This window comes from Saccopteryx bilineata, chromosome 1, assembly GCF_036850765.1.
Source record: "Saccopteryx bilineata isolate mSacBil1 chromosome 1, mSacBil1_pri_phased_curated, whole genome shotgun sequence".
In the NCBI taxonomy this organism is placed as follows: Eukaryota; Metazoa; Chordata; class Mammalia; order Chiroptera; family Emballonuridae; genus Saccopteryx; species Saccopteryx bilineata.
In genome coordinates, this window is record NC_089490.1 from 327,506,819 (window position 1) to 327,528,659 (window position 21,841).

General features: G+C 41.2%; 1 protein-coding gene across 1 annotated transcript in view; it reads right to left on the bottom strand.

Moving 5' to 3' along the window:
* FAT3 (FAT atypical cadherin 3) overlaps nt 1–21,841 on the bottom strand; it is a 717,392-nt gene that overhangs the window by 116,158 nt on the left and 579,393 nt on the right. Inside the window, exons 6-8 of the mRNA XM_066248474.1 lie at nt 20,592–20,802; nt 20,071–20,139; nt 9,295–9,434 (exon numbers count right to left, since the gene is read on the bottom strand). Of these exons, the coding sequence (XP_066104571.1) occupies nt 9,295–9,434; nt 20,071–20,139; nt 20,592–20,802 (420 nt within the window). The remainder of the gene's footprint in view (nt 1–9,294; nt 9,435–20,070; nt 20,140–20,591; nt 20,803–21,841) is intronic.

The window sequence follows — 21,841 nt, forward strand, 5'->3', positions numbered from 1 at the left end:
TAGGTGAACACACTCATTTTTTATAAATAGCATCTACATGTTTCCTGTACTTCCATTTCAATCTCAAATCCATTTGGAATTTTTCCTGTTATATTATGTGAGGGAGGAATCTAGCTTTCTTTTCCACATGGCTCTCCATTTATTTTAATGCCGCTTTTTATTTTTTTTAGATTATCACTTCCCCATCCATTTAAGACGCCACTTTTACTGTATACTAAATTTATGCATGCAAACGGTGTACATCGGGCCTTTTTACTTTGTTCCATTGGTTTACCAGTCTTTTCATGCGTCGATATCACATGTTTTAATTACCAAGGCTTTTCAGCACATTTTGATTATTTGGAAAAGCAAAGCTTTCTCTTCATTCTTTTTTAGGGTTTTTCCTGGCTATTCTTGCTTGTTGTTCTTCCAAATGAACTTGATAATCAACCTGTGTAGCACAGGATAAAACTTGAAGCATTTAAAATTGGGATGGTGCTAAGGGAGAACTGGTTTCTTTATGATGGAGTCTTCCCATCCAAAAAAACATAGTTTGTCTCTTTTCATTTGTTCAAATGTACTGTTTTGCTTTTCAGAGGCATTTTAATTTTCCTCAGATAGGTTTTGAACATTTTTTAAAGTTCATACATGTGCTGTCTTAAGTGGAGTCTTCTTTTTCATTATATCTTTCCACCATTTGGGGGGGTGTCTATAAATGTAGGCTATTGATTTTTGTAAGTTAAATTTAGAACCTGTTCCTTTATTAAATTTTCTTATCATTTGCAGTAATTTTTCCACCCATTCTTTTGAGCTTTTCAGATACATAATTATTCTATATGCAAAGAGATAGTTTTACTGTTTTCTTTATAACTCATACATCACAAATTGCTCTATCTACTTGCATGTCTAATACAGCACCATGTTGAATAGTAGTGAAAAGAGTGATAGTTTTGTCTTTTCCTGATTAATAGAAATGCCTTTTGTGATCACCATTAAATGATATGCAGGCATTTGAATGCATTCTAGAAAATATTTACTTTAAAAAATAAATTTAATCAGACCATGGTTATTCTTATAACTGTACTTTGGTACAGATGTGCTTTTTTGAGTGAGGTTAAAAGGGCAGTGCTCTGACCCCTATGTCAGGTCAAATTGCCCATGGGAGGGAGCCCGGTGTGAGGATAGGCTTTGCCTATAGTTTAAGGCAGAGAAAGGCTTGAGAAGTACGCTTAGAGAGTTGTGGGTAATGTTTTTATCTCCACTGTATTTGGAAAGTCCACTCCATTCTTTGAATGTCAATTCTTTCCTTTAAAAAGTTCAAGTTCACTTAGTCAAGATGCTAAAATATTTGTGTTCGCAGAAGCAGTTATATTGATGGGGTAAAACAGTCTTGGCAGCCAGGAAGCCTGCCCTGACCTTCGTTGAAGTTTCAAAGTTGATGTGCTCTTGAAAAGCTTGCCTCTTTCTGCTCGCTTTGTCCTGATCCTAATCTACAGTCAGAACAAGTGTTTCTCTGTAAAAGACTTCCTTTTCCTCATTTGCTTTTTATTTCCCACAGTTGGAGCCGTTTGTTGAGTTCCTGAACGAGCAAACAAAGCAAAATAACTCTCAAAGATGTTGTGTTCCAAATGGCAATTGAAAGGCCTCGGGAAGTACAATGGAATCAAAGCAGGAGGGAACCTGACCGTAGGAAGTTTCTTCAGAGCTCATTTCAATGATGCCCACCGCAAACGCTTTGGGTTTTTCAGGCTCCTCTAAGCTAAGTCTGGGCAGATGCCAAGCCTGGCTTTACAAAGGCTCATGATGCAAAGCGTCCGTGGGGCGAGGTGCAGGGGTAGGTAAGGCTTCTGTCTTTTATTAGAACCAATTAAGTGCCAAATTACTGAAATTCTGTTCTGCCTCTGTTGGCATTTCAAAACCATATTTAAAACATTCTCTCGTTGTGATTTCTAGGGTCATGCTCCTTGTGTTTTCCCCCAAGCTAACAAGTTTTGTTTTTGAATGTGTAAATATAAAAATTATGTCAGTTTTGTTCCGGTTTTACAATTTGTAAATTGTATCATCTTTGTTTCTTTAAATGTATTATCTCTAACTGACCAGGACTATGAGAATCAGAGAAGTTCAGGGATGTGCTCAAAGCCACAATGGCAGGGTCAGACTCAAACCTAGGTCCTAGGGAGCCCCATTTGGCATCCATTCCATCCTTCCATTTCGTGTGCACTTAAATTGTATGAGCATTCACTATAAAATACGTGTGAATAAATATGTGTGCAAATATTAGGTACCTTTCCATACAGAAATCCTAATTTATAAAATAGATAACTGACACAACCATTCTCATTTTAGGAATATCAATCACTATAAATGGAAAGTCCCCCACTGCCCTTAAAATTGGAATCCATTTTCAACAACTGATTGACTCATAAATTGTCAGGCACAGATCCATTATATGTAGTGAAATTTTGCTATTTATTTATTTTTTTAACAGAAAGTCTGTCATTAGAGTTGGCTTGCTGCCTAATTTTTTTTCTATATAATTGCACTTGTTCCAGCATTTTCCTAACCTAAACATACAAGCAAGTTTGGGCCACTGTCCTTTTTACCTGCTAAGCAGGACATGACACTAAAAGAGAAGAGGTTTTTAGCTGGTACGAGGTAGAAAGAAAGGATATGACAAAGTCCAAATTTCCAAGATAAAGAGTGCTTTTAGAGAAAGAAGGCTAGTAAGGAGATCCTAACACATCACGAAAGAGGCGTGGAATCCTCTGGACTGTGGAAGGCGTGGGATCCTCACGACTGTGGAGGGCGTGGAATCCTCACGACTGTGGAGGGCAAGGCCAACTTTAGGAGTGCAGGTTGCAGACCTCCCAGCCCCAGGAGACACAGACCCTTTGGTAGAAAGCCTTTGTGGCCAATCTCAACTGCCTTTCAGAAGCTTAAGAATTCTGAAAATTTTCTGAAAGAGATTTTTAATCTCAGGTTGGGCTGTGGGGCATAAAAACACAAGCTGACTTTCATATCTTTGTAAATCAAATGAGGACAAACAAGAAAAGTACATTAAAATCACCAGAAGCACATAGCATGAGTTCCTGAATCAAATCAATGTAATTTTTTAGAATACTCTTTGGGCATGACTATCTCTGCTGTCTTTCATAAACAACAATAAAAACCACACACATCGTTTTTATAGCTACTAGTCATATTATTTCAATTTTTAAGTTGAAAGGGAGACTGTAATAATAAAACCTACATGTGCCTAACACATCACATCTCAAGAATCTTTTCATAATATTTTCTTCTTATGACAACCCATGAGGCGTGCCAGGTCTTGCCTGCATTGTACAGAAGAAGCGGGATCTCGCAGAGACAGAGCTTCTGTCTGTGGTAGCACAGATAGCAAGTGCTTCAGGGCTGACTTGAACCTTGAGTCACCTGCTTCAGGGTCAGTGTTCCTTCCACTGTACCAAAGGCTTCCCCAAATGAATTAAATTGTGTATTTTGTATGTATAGGCATGCCGTGGAAAGTTCCTGAGACAGGGTGTCTGACATTGAGAAGGAAGGAGTGGGTTTGTATCTCTTGACCTGTGTACACCTAGGGTGGCCACCTACCCAGCCTGTGCCTCAGTTTCTTACCAGAAAATGAGTAATAATGGTAACACTTGAGTTACCCACCTCCAGGGTGACAGGGAAATGCAACTTAAGAATGATGCTTGTTAAGTCTTTTCATGCAAATATCAAGAGTTTTATAACACTGTATTTCCATCCATGGACCTTTTGAAAGAGTCACACTCTAGATTTGCTTAAATTTGCTATGAAGCTGCAGTACCTCAATTGGTCTGGCCGATGTCTGAGGAGTTGTTAAAATTCATAATTTCTCATCCTTGATAATGTGTCTTTGTGGCCCAAAGCTCGAGTGGGTTGAGAGAGGGCTGTGAGGAGGGTGGGGTATCTTGCTCTCTGCCAGCATGTGAGGTTGGCTATAAGGCATCTTAATGGCCATAGGTGGTGCCATGTTCCCCATGTAGCCCCCTTAATATGGGTCCCCTGGTACTTAGTTGGGCCAGGTGAGTTGTACTTCCTGCCTTAGGATTTAATTGTGCCTTTGAAAGGCTGCACAGTGTGCAGTTCAGACAGCAGGCTCTGGAACCAACTGCCTATGTCTAAGCCCTGGTCTACTCAAGTTACTTAATCTTGCTTTGCATTAATTTCCTTATCTATAAAATGAACATAAAAATAGGGGATTCGTTTTATGAACAAAAAGTGGCTATGCAATAAACCTGACACACTCAAGGGGGTAGCATGGCAGGCCTGACTAGCTCACTGACCAAAAGTTGTTATGATCGTAAGTTCCTAACTGGGCAGGTCATAGCAGGTAGCCACGTTCCAGGCCTACAGCTTCCTCAGCGAAGGGCAACCTTTACCTGAAGTGAGCTCTGTCCACTGTTCCTATGCATCAAAGATAACATGCCTTTGAAATGGCAGAGCAATCTTTTCTAGACCCCCCACCAGCACCGGAGCACTAGACCACAGAGGCCTTGTTATCCCGTCCCCTGAACACCACCACTATGTGCTGTAGGGGTTGATTATTATCCTGTATCCCCCAATGTAAAAGCAGTGTGTGTTTCTCCCCTCTGCCTTTTAACCCGTCCTAGAGATCCTCCCACTCTCATTTATTTCTCACAACAACCTGGGAAACAGCCTCCATGACTAGAATGCTCACAGAAGCAAAGTGATGACGGTGACACGGTAACAGCAGTCGAAGCTAATATTTATGGAGGACTCACTACACTTAGACCTACCTCATGTTAACAAGCTGTATCCATAGATTCATGTAATCTATAGCAGGTATTAATATGCCCATTTAATAGATGCAAGTATTCACGCCCATTTTATAAAGAAAGGGATGACAGCACACAGAAATTAAGCAATCTTCCCCTGCAGGAGGGGATGCAGTTACTAAGTAGCAGAGTTGGGACTGGATCATGGGCTTATTGCTAAAAAGCCCATGCTGACAAATACTCAGCTATATTTTATAAACTATAATAATGTCCTTCATAAAGTCAACAATCATTTTAGAAAGAGTCCCTTGTCCATCTTGCCAGGAGGTTTTTATATATGTTGAGATGGGCCGTTCTTCCAGTTAGTACATCTGCATCTTTATAACTTGAACTCCACAGATCCTTTTTACATTCTACACTCACACTAGGGAATCTCAGTAAGGAAAAGGATGTTTATTCATCACCACATATTGTAGCTCTGAGACATGAGAGTCCTATGAGTTGGGAGAACAGGCAAAACTGAAGATGAAGAAAGAGTTTTCATGGAGACAGAGAGCCCCATGGCTCAGATTTATTTGACATTTGTGAAGTAAACTTCCACATGTTGTTTATGGTTGATTGAAACTTGTGTCATACCATGTTTTATGATTCTAAATGAACAAAGTAGAGAAAAGTTCCCAAAGGAAAACCGAACAGGTGTTTTGGGGCTACAGGACATTGATTTAGTTACACAGCGAAGGGTATCTGTTTGATGGTGAAATCATTAGGGTCATGAGCTGGAGCATGCTTTCATGATTTCTAAAAGAAACGTAGAATGCTTTTCTTTCCCCAAACACCCTCTTGTAACAATGTCCTTGACACTGAGGGCACTGCTTGATATGGAGAACCATTGCCATCACCACTGCCTGAGAAATGGGCGAATGTGAGCAGAGGCCTGGACTGGCAGAGGCTGGCGGCGTAGCCGGGCCCAATGCAGCCCTAGAGACAGCGTAATGTTTTTTTCTTTTCTTTTCTTTTCTTTTCTTTTCTTTTCTTTTCTTTTCTTTTCTTTTCTTTTCTTTTCTTTTCTTTTCTTTTCTTTTCTTTTCTTTTTTTTTTCATTTTTCTGAAGCTGGAAACAGGGAGAGACAGCCAGACAGACTCCTGCATGCGCCCGACCGGGATCCACCCGGCACGCCCACCAGGGGCGACGCTCTGCCCACCAGGGGGCGATGCTCTGCCCATCCTGGGCATCGCCATGTTGCGACCAGAGCCACTCTAGCGCCTGGGGCAGAGGCCACAGAGCCATCCCCAGCGCCTGGGCCATCTTTGCTCCAACGGAGCCTTGGCTGCGGGAGGGGAAGAGAGAGACAGAGAGGGAAAGCGTGGCGGAGGGGTGGAGAAGCAAATGGGCGCTTCTCCTGTGTGCCCTGGCCGGAATCGAACCCGGGTCCTCCGCACGCTAGGCCGACACTCTACCGCTGAGCCAACCGGCCAGGGCCGCGTAATGTTTTTTTAATGGTAATAATAATAACATACAAGTTTATACTTTGGAAACTGTTAGTTCTCACCTCTTGAGAGAGTCATGGCCCTGGAAACATAGAGTGACTTGGAAGCTCTTGACAAGAAAATTTCTTGATACCCTTTACTAACCTACTTAGCTTGGCTTTGCCAAGGGGAAGCCTCAAGTTTTCCCCAATTCTCTAACTCCTTCCCAACTTCTCTGGAGGTCAGGCTAACCATATATTAGTCTGAAATAAAATCAATGAATGTGGGACTCAAAACAATGTGTACATTTAAATTTTTGTGGCCCTGTCCAGTTGGCTCAGTAGAAAAGCATGGGTTGGCATGTGGATGTCCTGGGTTCGATTCCTGGTCTGGGCACACAGGAGAAGTGACCATCTGCTTTTCTATCCTTCCCCCATTCTCTTTCTTTCTTTCTTCCCCTCCTGCAGCCATGGCTCAATTGGATGGAACAAGCTGGCCTTAGGTGCTGAGAATGGCTCCATGAAGCCTCCACCTCAGGTGCTAACAATAGCTTGGTAGTTGAGCAATGGGGCAATGGCCTCAGATGGGCAGAGCATTGCTCCATTGGAGCTTGCTGACCGGGTGGATCCCGGTCAGGGCTCATGTGGGAGTGTCTTTCTGCCTCCCCTCTTCTCATTTAATAAAAACAAAACAACAAAACCCCCGAATTCTTGTAACATGCTTCCACATTAATTTTTAAAATGTGGGTGTACATTAGTCATCTGGTTGTGACCTCAGGCATCTAGTGCAACTCCTCGCATGTGGTATAAACTCAAGAAACGTTTGTGAAATAAATGCTGGTAAATAATTTCTTATTGAATCCTAGTGAAATTCTAAAATAATAGTTTCACTGATAATTATTTTTTGTTTGTTTAACATGAATCAGTTATGTGTTTTGGATCCAGCACACCTGCTATACAGACCCTGTCATATACATAGTATCAGCTATTTATTTGCTTATTCTAAAAATATTTAATGTATCTCCATAATATTCTGGGCACACTGAATTATCATTTAATTCAATTTTTCCAAAACCCTGGAGAAAAGTATGGAAACAGATATAGTTCTGTGCTTTATTTGTATTTTACTTAACTGTGTCTTGTGTTTTTAAGTGGTGCTAAAAGTTGAGGTTGAGTGTGTTAAGATGTGGCTAATTTAAAAGCCTACTTTAAATTCTCATTTAAAGCAAATTAACACTAAAGACATAGCAATACTACAAGTGGGTTATTTTATATTAGGCTTGGGGCTTCCTTTCAGAGTGTATGATTCCTTTAAGATCTCCACCATGGTATCCTTCCTTGGTGTCTTGACAATAACTCTGAAACAGTACAGATTTAAGTAAGGTGACCATATCATTTACTGTCTCAACTGGGGCAATTTTAAGAGTTAACAGAATACTTTTAATTACATCTGTGCAGCAGGAGTGAATGGGACTCTCGCAGGCAGAGGGTCGGGCTGTCACTCTCGGAAGGGATCAGGAGTAGTCACACGCAGGCTGCCTGGTCACGTGCATGCCACTGCCTTTCTGGGTTTCAGTTTATTCAGATGAAAAGTACTGTAATAATCCTTATTGTTTCCTTAAAATTCTACCATTTTATGATTATGAAGAGAGTCAAATGAAGAGGCAGCTACGTAGACAAACCCAGGAAACATTCCTCTTCTTCTCCCTTCTCTAAAACTATATAGTTACAAAAGCTTACATCATATTTTAAATAAATCAACACTTGCTTACTTCAGGGTTCGCAACAACTTCATCTTCACTACCTAAAGCATTGTGTTGACAAGTATTCTGAGGACCCATCTGGGCTCAGCAGGAAAAAGGATCGTGATCAACAGTGTTGGCTTCTGGGGTCATGGGAACAGGAGAGAGAAGTGGGAAGGACGAGAGGGGTTACAGGACATGTGTGTGCCAATCCTCTGCCATAACAGGGCTAAGGTTTATGGCCTAAGCTCTCTGATGCTAAAATACAAAGTAAGAGTATTTTCTCGCATTTGGGATAAATCTGTCCAATATTGACATCTACCACTGTGTTCATTTCACCTAGAGATTTTCTCCTCCTCCTCTTTCCAATGTTTTTTTTATGAACACTCAAGTAGCAGCAGTCCTCAGCTCTGGCTGCATCTTAGAATCTTGGGGTCCAGGCTTCAGTGGTTTCTAACCTCACTCCTCCAACCAGAAAAAACCCACTGGCATACAGGCAAAAACGGGAGATGGGAGTCAGGGCACCTAGATCTCATCCTTGTTTTGTGTTAATACTGTGTGATCTTAGCTAGATCACTCATCTGATCCTAATCTGTAAAATGAATTTGGACTCGTAAGTATTTTCTAGTGCTAACTTACTGTGACCAACAAATGAGGAGGTGAAGGCTTTCATGCTATATTAACTCAGACAATATAGATGTTCTCCTCTTTGTAAATTCAAGGAAAGTCGGCTGTGTTGTCAAAGAGATAAAGCTACAATAAATGATCAGGAAACACACATATCTCACTCTTCCATACATGAACAATCATGATTTCTTGAAAAGAAGCATCTTAGTTATATACAATACCCTTGATAGGATCCTTTTTCTAGCTTATTCTTTCAAGTGATTTCTTTAAACCAGGGGTTCCCAAACTTTTTACACAGGGGGCCAGTTCACTGTCCCTCAGACCGTTGGAGGGCCGGATTATAAAAAAAAAAATATGAACAAATCCCTATGCACACTGCACATATTTTAAAGTAAAAAAAGCAAAACGGGAACAAATACAATATTTAAAATAAAGAACAAGTAAATTTAAATCAACAAACTGACCAGTATTTCAATGGGAACTATGCTCCTCTCACTGACCACCAATGAAAGAGGTGCCCCTTCTGGAAGTGCGTCGGGGCCGGATAAATGGCCTCAGGGGGCCGCATGCTGCCCGCGGGCCGTAGTTTGGGGACCCCTGCTTTAAACAATAGAAATCCATGGACCTCATTTTGTAATTGCTTACAACTCTGACTTCAGCAGACATTACGGCAATCCATAATTTAGTAATTTGACATCTTACCTGAGTGACAGCAACATTTGTCCCATCGGTGACTTCCACACTCATGTTATAAATGGACCTCTGCTCTGCATCCAAAGGTTTGGCAATGACAATGGTCCCAACACCCTTCTCTGCGTCAAAAGAGCTGTCAAAATTCCCCCCTGATGATTTCACAAAAACAACATGAAATTAGCATATCTGGATTGAAGCAGATAGCTTTAAAGGGAGCTCTGATATAGCAATGTTTTTGACAGGTATCTTTATGTTTCAATTTTGTACACATTAAATAGGACCTCTTTATTTCTAACTTAATTCATATTTTAAAACACAGCCTCTACAATACGTAACAAATGTCACCTCAAAATAATGTACTGCAAAGAAAACCTCAGTATCAATGTTAGAGTAGCAAAGCATAAACTGATTCTATAAAATATTTAGAAAGTCAAAGACCCATCAACTTCTTGTGACTTCTGTGCCTAAAATTTGTATATCCTTTTGCTTTTTCAAAGTAGATTACATTCTAACTAAACAAATAGCCCAGTTATAATTAACAAAAGTAAGTAGACACACTCTTAAACTTGTTCTAGGATTGATGGTAAACATTTGGTTGGTAGAGTTCAGAGTCCCTCAGACGTCAAAAGTAAAATGATAAATATTGGAAAATAAGAAGAAGCAAAAAGAAATGAATTTCATATTAAAATTTTAATATCTGTAAGTTGGGATATTTATAGAAATGTTTCTATGCCATTTTGATAATGTGTATTACTTTTCTCCCCCCAAAATAGAAAGTCTATGGGAGATTTACAAAATGAAATCTGGAAAGAAGTTGAGGAAAACATCAGATTATGTACATCAACTGATAAAACAATTATTGGTAATATTAAAGTTTAGAAAATATTTTATTCTCCCCCCCCCAAACCAGGTATAATCCACAATCTGCAAATAATATGCTGCAACACAGGCCTTGTTGAAATTATTGTAGATGTTTTCCATCTCTGTGAACCAAAGGTGGTTTGTGATTGTTCCAAAATAAAAGATTTTTTTTTTTTTTTTAGGAAAAAGAGAAGAAAATGATCTGTACTTTCTATATGTTGGAACAATTTTACTTAAATATCAGTATATGCTCACATGCTTTATTTATTTCTGTCTGAAATTTCATGACATCAACTAATTTTGTTTTTGGACAGTAATTTTATTTAGCTACAGCCCATAGAGTGATGCATTTCCTGAACTTCCTGTTTTAGAAAAGAAACCTCGCTTCTTTTACCGTCAACCTTCTTTCCATTTCATTTTACTGATCAATGAACAATACTGCGCACAATTTCTACGCTACTGCAATTACAAAAGAGTGGATGGGTTAAGAGAAAGGAGAATTTTATTTGAATTACTGGAATCTGATACACAGTGATACAAAATAAATACTGCAGTCTCCGCTTCCCCCTGCCTCTATCCACGAGGAATAAGGGACAACTCCTATTAGATGCCTGAAACCCAGGATAGTACTGTACTCTGAATACACTATGTTTCTCCTGCATGTACATACCTATAATAAGCTTTCATTTATAAATTAGGCACAGTTAGAGATTAACAACATTTAGCTAATAGTAAAATAGAATAATTATAGCAATACATATTTTGTAATAAAAGTTATATGTATGTGGTCTTTTAAAATATCTCGTACTGCACTCACCCTTCTCCTTGTGATGCCCGAGACAGTGCAACGCCTGAGTGAATGATACAGGCACTTTTGTACTGACAAGTTGACCGCAGGTAACTGACTCCGCAGAAAGCGAAATCGTGGCTAGGACGGGACTATTGTAATAGGGTTAATTTAAAAATAACCTGGTCCTACATATTTCAAATACTTATTGCTTGCAGCTGTCATAGACACTTAAGATTATTTAATTGCTAGAGAGAACATAATTGCCCTTGACATTTAATTAAAGTTATAGAGATACAGGGGTATCAGAGAATTGCTTAGAGATGATATATTTTTCAAAAATTTCATCTAAAAAGAGACTCATCTTCCAATTAATATCTTTAACTGATTTACTGAGAACTAAATGTTAATTCTAAAAAAAAAGAATCTTTTGAAGAACATGATAAGGAGAAAGGGGAGGAAATCTAGGCTGAAAAGGGAAGCAAGCCTTGGGCTCCCGTGTCTTTTTTAAGGGGAATGTTTCCTGCTGGGAACCTCCATGAAATAAGACGCAAGCGTAATTCAAATGTCTTGAATAATCATCTTAATGAGCAAGGAAAAATCATTTGCTATCAAGTGGTATCTTTTGAAAAAAAGTTTGCCACGGAGACTTTCAGTGAAAGAACATAACATCTCCTCAGACCTGTGCATAAAGAAAGATAAGAATGCAACCTCTCAAGACGTTTTTGGTGGGTATGAAATCATATTTTAAGTCACATTTAAAATCAGTTTTAGCATGTTTTCCTAATCAAGATGTTTATAGTAGCTCCCTTTTATCTCCAGTTTAACTTTCAACTGCAGCCCGAAAACATTAAACGGAATATTTCAGAAATAAACAATTCATAAGTGTTAAGGTGCATGTCATAGACAACCTCATGGAAAGGGGGTGTGGGAGGTAGAGGAGGATAAGGGGGCTATAAGGTGATGGAGGTAGATTTTACTTGGGGGAGTGAACACTCAATACAATATACGAATGATGTATTATAGGATTGCACAGCTGAAGCCCCTATAATTTTACTAACCAATGTCATCTCAATAAATTCAATCAAAATATTAAAAAATATATAAACTGCTTGTCGTTTGCATGTGATGAAGTCTTGGGCTGCCCAGCCCCGCCCCCTTCCGGGGTGTGAGCCGCCCACTGCCCTGCATGTGTGCTGCATATGTCTCCTGCCTCTTCATCACTTGGTAGCCAGCTTGGTTATCTCAGGAATTGCCATGACTTGCATTTAAGTAACCCTTATTTGACTTAATAATGGACCCAAAACACAAGGCTAGTGAGTTGGCAATTGGGATATACCAAACAGAAGGTGAAAATGATTCATTTTAGTGAAAAGGTAAAAAGTTCTCGACTTGAGGGAAAAAAAACAATCTTGTGCTGAGCCTGCTAAGATCCATGATAAGAATGAATTTTCTTTTTGTGGAATTGTGAAGAAGGAAAAGGGAGCTTGTTCTAGCTTTGCTGTTTCACCTCAAACTACAAAAATCACAGTCACAATGCATGGTAAGTGCTTAGTTTAGATCAGGGGTAGTCAACCTTTTTATACCTACTGCCCACTTTTATATCTCTCTTAGTAGTAAAATTTTCTAACTACCCACCGGTTCCACAGTAATGGTGATTTATAAAGTAGGGAAGTAACTTTACTTTATAAAATTTATAAAGCACAGTTACAGCAAGTTAAAGCATATAATAATAATTACTTACCAAGCACTTTATGTCAGATTTTTGCTAAGTTTGGCAGAATAAATCTTTATAAAACAACTTACTATAGTTAAATCTATCTTTTTATTTATACTTTGGTTGCTCTGCTACTGCCCACCATGAAAGCTGGAACGCCCACTAGTGGGCGGTAGAGACTAGGTTGACTACCACTGGGTTAGATGGAAAAGGCATTACATTTGTGGGTGGAAGACATGAACAGAGAATATGCTCCAATTGATGGCTTTGTTTTGTGCCAGGAAGCACTGAGCCTGTATGAAGATGTCAGCAAGGGACCCCTATAACTAGGGACACCAAACCATTATTGCAAGTAAGGCAAAGTTGCATAGATTCAGGATGAAGTTTGGACTGAAAAACAAAAACTACTAGAGAAAGACCACATTCACATAACATTTATTACAATATATTGTTATAATTGTTCTATTTTTTTTTTTATGTGCAAGGTGGAGAGGCAGAAAGACAAACTCCCACATGATCTCCAACCAGGATCCATCTGGCACGCCCTTTATGGGGTGAAGCTCTGCTCATCTAAGGCTGTTGCTCCATTGCTCAGTAACCAAGCTATTTTAGCACCAGAAGTGAGGCCATGATGCCATCTTCAGCACCTGGGGCCAACTTGCTCGAATGAGCCATACTGTGGGGGGGAGGGGTTGGAGATGGAGGTAGAGATAGGAGAGAGAGAGAGAGAGAGAGAGAGAGAGAGAGAGAGAGAGAGAGAGAGAGAGAAAGAAGGGAGAGGGGGAGAGGTGGATAAACAGATAGTTACTTTTCCTGTGTGCCCTGACCAGAAATTGAACCCAGGACTTCCACACACCAGGCCAATGCTCTACTGCTGAGCCAGCAGGCCAGGGCTAATTGTTCTACTTTATTATTAATTATTGTTATAAATCTCTTACTGTGCCTTATTTATAAATTAAGCATTCTCATAGTTATGTATGTAAAAGAAAAAGACGGTCCATACAGAGTCCAGTGCAATCCACAGTTTCTGTATCCACTGGGTCTCTCGGAACATATCTCCCCAAGGATACGGGAACCACCCAGACGTTCTTAAATCTAAGGACATTAATTATTTTGGAGGGGGTGAAGGTGGGAAACAAGGTCACCTTTCAAAAATCAATTATTTTAAAAGGTGAAAATCTGTAGATCAAGACAAAATAGAAATTATGCAAATTATAGGACTTTGGCTCAGAGAACATGCAAGCAAAGGTTTCTGGTTTCAGTTACTGTTAAAATGGGGCAATACAGTATATGTTCTCCCTCAACTGCCTGAGGCTCACATCTTCCTTGGGGCCCTAGGCAGGAATACATAATCATTTCATGGGCTTATTGGCATCAAACTGACATATTTTACATATGGCATAAAGATTGTGTGCTTTGTTATTAGTTATTTTTCAGAGCAAATAATATTTCTGGCTACTTTTAGGGCTGTGATCTTTTTATAGTTCTTTCTCTTCCTGTGTGTGTGCATGTGTGTGTGTCTCCCTCATTCACCTTCATGGTTTCAAATACTCTAGAGTAGAAACCTCTGAAGGGGGTCGGGGAGACAGACAAACAGAAAGCAGATCCGGGAGCATCAGAGGGAGCCTGGGGAATCTCCCTCATTCCCCCAGTACGGCGAACAGCCACTGCTCCTCGCTTCCGGGGCATTTGCTCCTCATTAAACCAAGATTCCACGTGAAATAAGGTTCCCAAAATCTTCCCTATGTTTTGAAATGAATTTCTGAGAGGAGACTCAGAATCTAGACCAGCAGTTCACCATCAACCCTCACACAATTTAAAAACCTACCACTTAAGCATCCCATTTCATAAACGACTCCATCTCTCTCCCCCAGGGCTCATTTTTCAGGCTCCCTTTTAGCCTGAAAGGTGATTTTATTTCATAGGAAACCATGTCCAATTCATCTGGGGTGAGAATGTCAAACGGAAGGAGTCTATTTTCACTAGCAGCATTCCGTTTAAACAAGATGTGCTTCCTCAGAGCCAGTAACACAACATGCAAAGCCAGAGCGCGCTGCTGCAGCAGCGTTAGGCTAAACAGAAGGGGGAGGGGAGGACACGGCCGAGCTGGTCTGAGTGTCCACCGAGTGGGGGATTAGAAAAGCCACAGCCTGAGCGTTGCTGCAGGGGTGTGCGGCAGAGATGGCTAAAAGCGAGGTTGTGAACAGCCCACGTAACACATAATTCAGGTGGGGGACATTTCTCTGTGACGATTTTCCGTCAAGACAGGTGTAATAGGGTAAAACAAAGCGCAGAAGAGGCATCTTGGATTTCTATTGGATTCTAAAGTTAAACATTGCAAGTTGGAATGTCCTAACAAGCTCTCAAAAATGGGACAAGAATAAAAATACTTTGAGCCAGCAGCGACTGCTTGAATGTACTGGGCAGCAGGGTGTTTGTTGGGCCACAATTTGGTCCGGTTTTTTCTCTGAGGAAGGGCACAAAGCATCACCATTTCTCCATGATGAGCTCCTTTGGTGAACATTGTGCCACTTCCCTTTGAGAGAAGCTGCCCGGTCCCTCCCCTGGCATATGATTCTATTCTACTCTGTTGTAATTGTGAAAATATCAAACAAAAATCTAGTTGTCAACAAGGGGGAAGTGTTGTGTGAGAAGCTTTCAAATCACTGACCTGCTGAATCTCAGTGAATTAAGGGAGTGGTCCACAAACTGTCTGTCCAAGTTCTGCGTGTACACAGAACTTAAGAAAAAATGCGAAACACCAGCCACAGTTTGATCATGACTGATTTTCTGCCTTGGAATGAAGCAAGCACAGCACGGGGCTGAAAAGGATATCTACATGGGAGGCAGGAGACGTGGGGTGGAGGTCAGGAAACAGTGGTGGGAAGGAAAACCTCTTCTAGAATCTGATTTAAAATTTGTTTTCTTAAAGCAATGAATATAGGAAGTACTGTTTAGGCTTTTTTATTGTTTTCCTAAAATCTCTGCAGGTGTGCTCCATGGCCTGTATTGTTGCTATGGAGAAAAGAGATACCTGTTTGAGATCGAATTCTGTGAGAGTGAAGACTAGGAGAAATGAAGTGTTTGAGGTTAACTGAACAACTTTGAGCAAGCGTCAATCTGACAGAGAGATAGCTATTGATATATTAGAAATGGTACCCAGACACGGCTTCTTTCAGGGGGCGTGGGTCAGAGTTTTGTGATGAAGAAATACGACGGTTTGGTTAAAGAAGACTCAGAGATGTCCAAGCTCTAGTCAGAGAACAGGGCTGCTACCAGGGCTACCAAAGAGTTTAACTTGTCCACTCGATCCAACCCTAACAAGGGAGGGCTCCATTGAGGACAAGGTTCAAGAAGGACAGGTGGTAGCTTATGAGACAGAAGCATCCAAGAACCCACAGTCTGCAGAATCCTATGACAGTAAGCATCCAGGCAGTCTTTATTACTTGCAATACGGAAAAGTATTTCCCCTAGAGTTGGATGTATGTGTGAGCTCATACCATCAGAGAATTCTTTTCAAAGAACAGCTTTTCTCCTCTCCATACACTGGATGAGAAAAATAAACAAAGACACTGTCATGGTTTACCAGGTACAAGAAAAACTTTTTTCTAGCCTAAGTCAGGGATGACACTAGCAAAGTGGGTGGCAACTCCCCCATCAAGCTGTGGGTGTTGAGGGATTATATGAAGTATGTAATAATGGTGGCCTTTACAAACATTTGCCATTCAGATGAAGATATGGGGACAGGGCAATGAACCACAGTGTGTGCACATTAGAGAGTATGTAAATCACGGAGCTACTAACTTGAAGTCACAGTCTCCTGAGAAGTGTGAAGATATGTGATAAAGCCACAAAGGATTGTGGGTTAATTTTGTTCTCTTCATTTTTTTTTCCCTTTTAACACACAGAAGGAACATGCTGTGCATCGGGCTGTTTAAACACAGAACAGCTGAACTTTATTACGTTTCCTGTTAATAACTGCTTTCTTAACTAAGTTACAAGTTGGGCTTCTGTTTCTGAGAGCTAAGGATAGTCTAGCTGTATAATTTCTTGTAAGCAATAGTCTCTTTGGAGGCACAAGAAAGTGACTGGTAGGTTTTTGGTACAGGAAGTCCAGGCTTGGGAACAAAAGCATGCTAGCTGCAGTTTTGGGGAATTCATATTCTGGTGAGAGGAAAGAAATGCAGTTAAACAAGAATCAAGTAGATGTATAGATATGGAAATGAGGAGACTGTAGTCTCAGGAGGAAAAGCATGCCGAAACATTGTTTGTGCTCACGGCGAGACTTCATCTGTTTCAGCATTTGTAAACTGTGAATGCTAGCTAGGTCAGGATGTTATACTCTCTGTAATCCTCAGTGTCAGTACAGTTGTCTGAATGCACGAGGTTTATAATGGAAGAAAGTCTTGACTCCCCTTGGAAGAGTCATAGAGTATTTACCAAGGCAAGACCTACACTTTACCTGAGACCTTGTTTCAGATTCATGCCAACAGTGCATGTCTTGTGTCTGTTCTCAGCATTTAACTATCGTGCCCTGCTAAGTTTCTTAACCACTGAGAAGCATCGTTCCCTCTCTTTCCCCTTTATTGTTAATTTGGCCAGGGAAGATGCTTAGGTAAGGATGAAGGGAAGAGAGAGGAGAAATTCAATGGCTAAGGATAAATAAGCAAGAGACCTTGAAAGTGAGAATGAAACATCTGAATATAATAAAGAAAACAACAGATCTATAGAGAAAGGGAAAGATGTTGTCAGCAGATTGAAAAAAAGAATAACTCTGTTAGATTAGAAAAAATTTTCAAAAGGGGGATTTGGTGGAAGAGGAACCATATCTATACTGAAAGCAACCAGCACCTGGGGAAAAGATTTTATGTTTGCAGTGAAATAGAGAGTTTATGTTTCAAGATGTCGTTGGCTAGATGTGGGGGTAGAAATAAATCATGTCTGTTTAGGCCTCCGGGTGATTAAGTTCGATTTGTAGGAGAAGCTTGGCGGGATGTTAGCAGATCTCCAGTGCAATCTTTGTGTTCGAAACATCACAGACCAGAGGAACAACCCTGTGGTCCTCATTAAAAGAGCTACTTAGTACACTAGAACCAAGAGGATTCTATAGGATGAGTAGAACATTTAGAAATGCAAAGATGAAGCAGAAAACCAATAGCATGTTTCTGATAATGATTCCCAGATATCTATTTGGAGCAGCCTAAGGAGACTCCTTCCAGGGAGGGATCTCATTAGTAAACCGCCCCTGTCATCTTGGAGCCCTCTCATTTTGTCGAAGGTGTGGTTCTTGATATGGCTAGAAATACAATGGAATGTCACACTGTCTTGATCTCACGTGGCATCAGTAAGGTTAATGCATTGGCTACCTGGGCTGTCTCCATTGGTCACCATTGTTTATTCCACGCACCCTTGGTGAACAACCCCAGAAGCAGTGGCAGAAGGAAGGAATGGGAGACAAAGGTCTTGGCCTTAAGGTCTAAGAATGGAGACAGAATAAACACGAATGAAGATATACAATAGCACTACTAATGCTGATATAAAAACATAAAAATATAGTCACATGCAGCACTACCAAGCATGCTTACCTATATGTAGTCATGCACACACACACACGCAGGCAGGAATGCTGAGGAAATGCAAAATTGACTTGGTTAACTGGGGTCAGAGAGCTGGTCAGACCGAGCATCAGAGGAAGTTGTACTTGCAGCGTTTTTGAAGAGGAGAACAAGCAAGGGCATCCTGGGGTAGGCACGGGAGGTGGGATGTGCTACGGGTCAGGAGGCTGCGTGCATGGATCACACAAGGCAGAGAAGCAGTGCTGCCAGGATGTCAAGGTGCTTACAAACTGGAGTATCAGGGGAGATGGGAAATAAACGGGGGGCTGAAGACAGAGGGCAGCTCCTCCCACAGCTCAGCTCAGCATGCCAGGCGCCCTGTTTCCCACTGGGTTTTGACTATACTCTCCTTTGGGTTATTGAAAAGAAGTCACTATCACACATGCCCCTGGAGGCCCAGTCCCAAGGACATGTGTTGAGACTGAAATGTACTTTCTGAGACTCCGACTGGGGGTGGTGATGAAGGAATCACCAAAGGTGACAGCACGGACAACCAGGTGATGCATCTAGTCAACCCTTCGCTTCATCAGGAAAGAAGAAGCTGCATCACATAATAGCATAATGAGCTGAAAATTACTGAGACGATACGAAAGTAGAGACATCTTTCATGGATCAGAGGAGGTTCCATTTCAAATGCATTAAGTGAAGATGAAGAAGGAGTTGAAAGCTTGGAATGAGGTTGGTCTCATCCAGGGACGTTGTGATTAGTGCCAATTAAGCAAAACAAAGACATTCTACCATCATTCCATAAAATGAAATGTATAGAAAGCAAGCCCTTTCTTTCTGAGAGTTCAGAGGGGCCCTCTGCTGAGGTTTGATTGGGGGTCATGGGGCATTCTTTTTCTGTGCCTCATTAAAACAGATGTGAAATGTTCTGAATGCTTTCCCCAGATCCAGCCATTCCTGGGAAGAGAGGCAGGTTCCTGCCCATCCTTCCCAGGCAGTGGTATGTGGAAGGAAATGATTCCCCCAGACCAGCAATCTGGATCCCCGCCTCCCACAGAGAACCGTGGGAAGTCTGCTCCGGGGCCTCAGAGTCGTATCCAGGGCTGGCACTCATTCGCCCCTCTCTCCTCTTAGCAACAGCCCGTTGTTCCTGGTCCTCAGCACTCATTTCCTCTCCACCGCCTCTCCCCGCCCGGTGGTGGCCGAGGGCAGCAGAGCTGTCTTGCCCTCTCCTTTTGCAGCCTGGCGTGCTTGCTTGCTTGCTTTCAAGGAATTCAAAGGTTGGCTCCTAAGGTCTATCCTGCATGCTTCCATCTGCTTTTTCTATTCGGCTCTTGAGGGAAGCTCTCACTGGCTATATATCTAGGCTCTATTTCCTGCCCTTCCTTTGTGGAGAGCAGCCAGGAAACTCTTCCTGGTGGTGTTTTTGTGTGTGTGTGTGTGTGTGTGTGTGTGTGTGTGTGTCTACAAATGGCATTACTGCTACAAAACAGATGAATTGGGATATATTTTAATTTGCTTCTCAATTGGAAAGGGCCCAGTTAATAGACCAACCTACAAAAAGAAAAAGATGAAAACAAAACAACAAAAAACCCACATACCTCAAAAGCAAAGAAAGAACTTAAAAATAAATCAAAACAACCCTCAACCGAAATCCAAACCCCATCAAACCTCAAACAAAAGAGTCACTGGATACGAGTAATGCAATAGCTGTTAGAGGCATGTATGAAGTCTGTGGGCTGCACTTCAGCCTGTCACAGGCACTTATGAAAGATGTGATTTAATTTGCTTAAAAAAAAAAACTGTAAAAGGCAGATTGGATAGCTGTATTTTAGCAAATGTGTTTGCACTAAGGGTACCTTCTGTTGAACAGTTCTGCCCACAAGCTGTCTGTAGAATATAGAACATCTCTCGAGCATGCTTGCCACCTTGAAGCAGGGCAGTCGGGAGCAGAAAAAAAAAAAAGAACAGAATGCAGAAAAAAGGTGAAGAAAAAGAGAGAAATGAAGGACAGCAAGTCTAGTACCATCAATACATTTAGAAATGAGATTAGCCAAGTGTGACAATAGAATTTAAATGACACACAGAAAGACATTAAGATTGCAAGTAAGTAACGTACTATGGAAAATCCAGCCAGAGAGCACTTTCTGTTCAGCTTAGCTACAGAGTCGGAACGAAAGCACACGTCTATTATTCATTTTACTGGCTCTTTTGCATTCCAGCACTGTACGTTGTTACGTTGTTTTAATCTTAGCACTAATCATTAGTAGTTTTTGTTTTGTTTTAGTTTTTTTTTTTTTAGTTTTTTTTTTTCTAGTTGCTCTAAACAGTCAATGATTAACTACATTGCCCCATGCAGCTCTGGAGGACTCAAACTTACCAACTATGTCAAACCACAGAGGGGTGTTAGCTGGCTCCACAGACACCACCCCCACAATCTCGGTGACTTTATCGCTTTCCATGACTGTGAAGTTATAAAATGGCTCGTCAAAGGTTAGCGGTATAGGTGAAGGGGGTGGTTTCTTAATCCATTCAATGTGGAGGCGTGCCGTGGAGGATTTCTGTGGGCGCCCGTTGTCCACTGCCTTTATCTACTCACACGGGGAGAGAACAGAGAAAAGGTCTTAAAGCTCAGGGCCTTGTGCAAGTTTGGATCTGTCTCTCATACATTGTTGAGCTGAGCGTCCATACTCATCATGGTGTCAGCAAAGCGAAGAGGAAGGTGGGGTTCTGGGGAGAATGACCTCAGGAACTAGAGGGGAGGATAAAACACCTTGGTCACATGAGGGGCTCATGCCACATTAGCCAGAAGCTGGTCTGGACCACAGTCAACTTTACAGATGTGGAAAAACTTGAAAAAAAGTCACACTTATAATTTTTAGCATTTTTATGGTCATGAATGATAGTTATATGAGTAGAAATAGCTCATTGATTCTTTATACCTTTGAGGGTGATGCTTAAAAGGGAATAAAGTGCATTGTGAATCCCCACATAAGTGTGAATAAAGTGTGTGTGCACAAAAATGTGCATGTGGTCAAATTTCATGGCTCCTGTCTTCTGCTTTACTTGGGGGAAGGACTCCACTCCCACAGAAGCCCAGATGAGTGATGGGGTAGGTGTGGGCAGCCTCGCTCCAGCCACCTTAGAGGCCCTTCAGTTATGCTCACTGGGTGGTGAGACTCTCGTGGTGGAAGCCTGGGCTCCTGAAGGCAGTGATTGGGAAAGAGGCTATTAATCATTCTTAGGCATGATCTGATGCAAAGGCTGAGGAAAGCCTGTCTTCTCACCCAGATGGGCAGGGTTAACTGCTGTGGCATCCTAGACTTAGAGTGGGGGTAGGTGGCAGTTAAGTCCAACAAGCAGACACCACTGAGAGAAAATGGAAAGAAAGGATTTAGAAATATTATATTAAAAATAACATGTATAGATGAATGGCTAATAATTATAGTCTTTAGAAACAGAGGCAACTCATAGCTTCCTAATGCTATCTGTTAATGGATGATCACATTGTCTGGGCAAGCCCTGTGAAATGGAGGACCCTTGAAGACAGATGTCTTAGGTCAGGTTCCCTGAGAACAGAGGCTGAGACAGAAACTTGAGTACAAGTGATTTTTTTGGTGAGGGGACGTG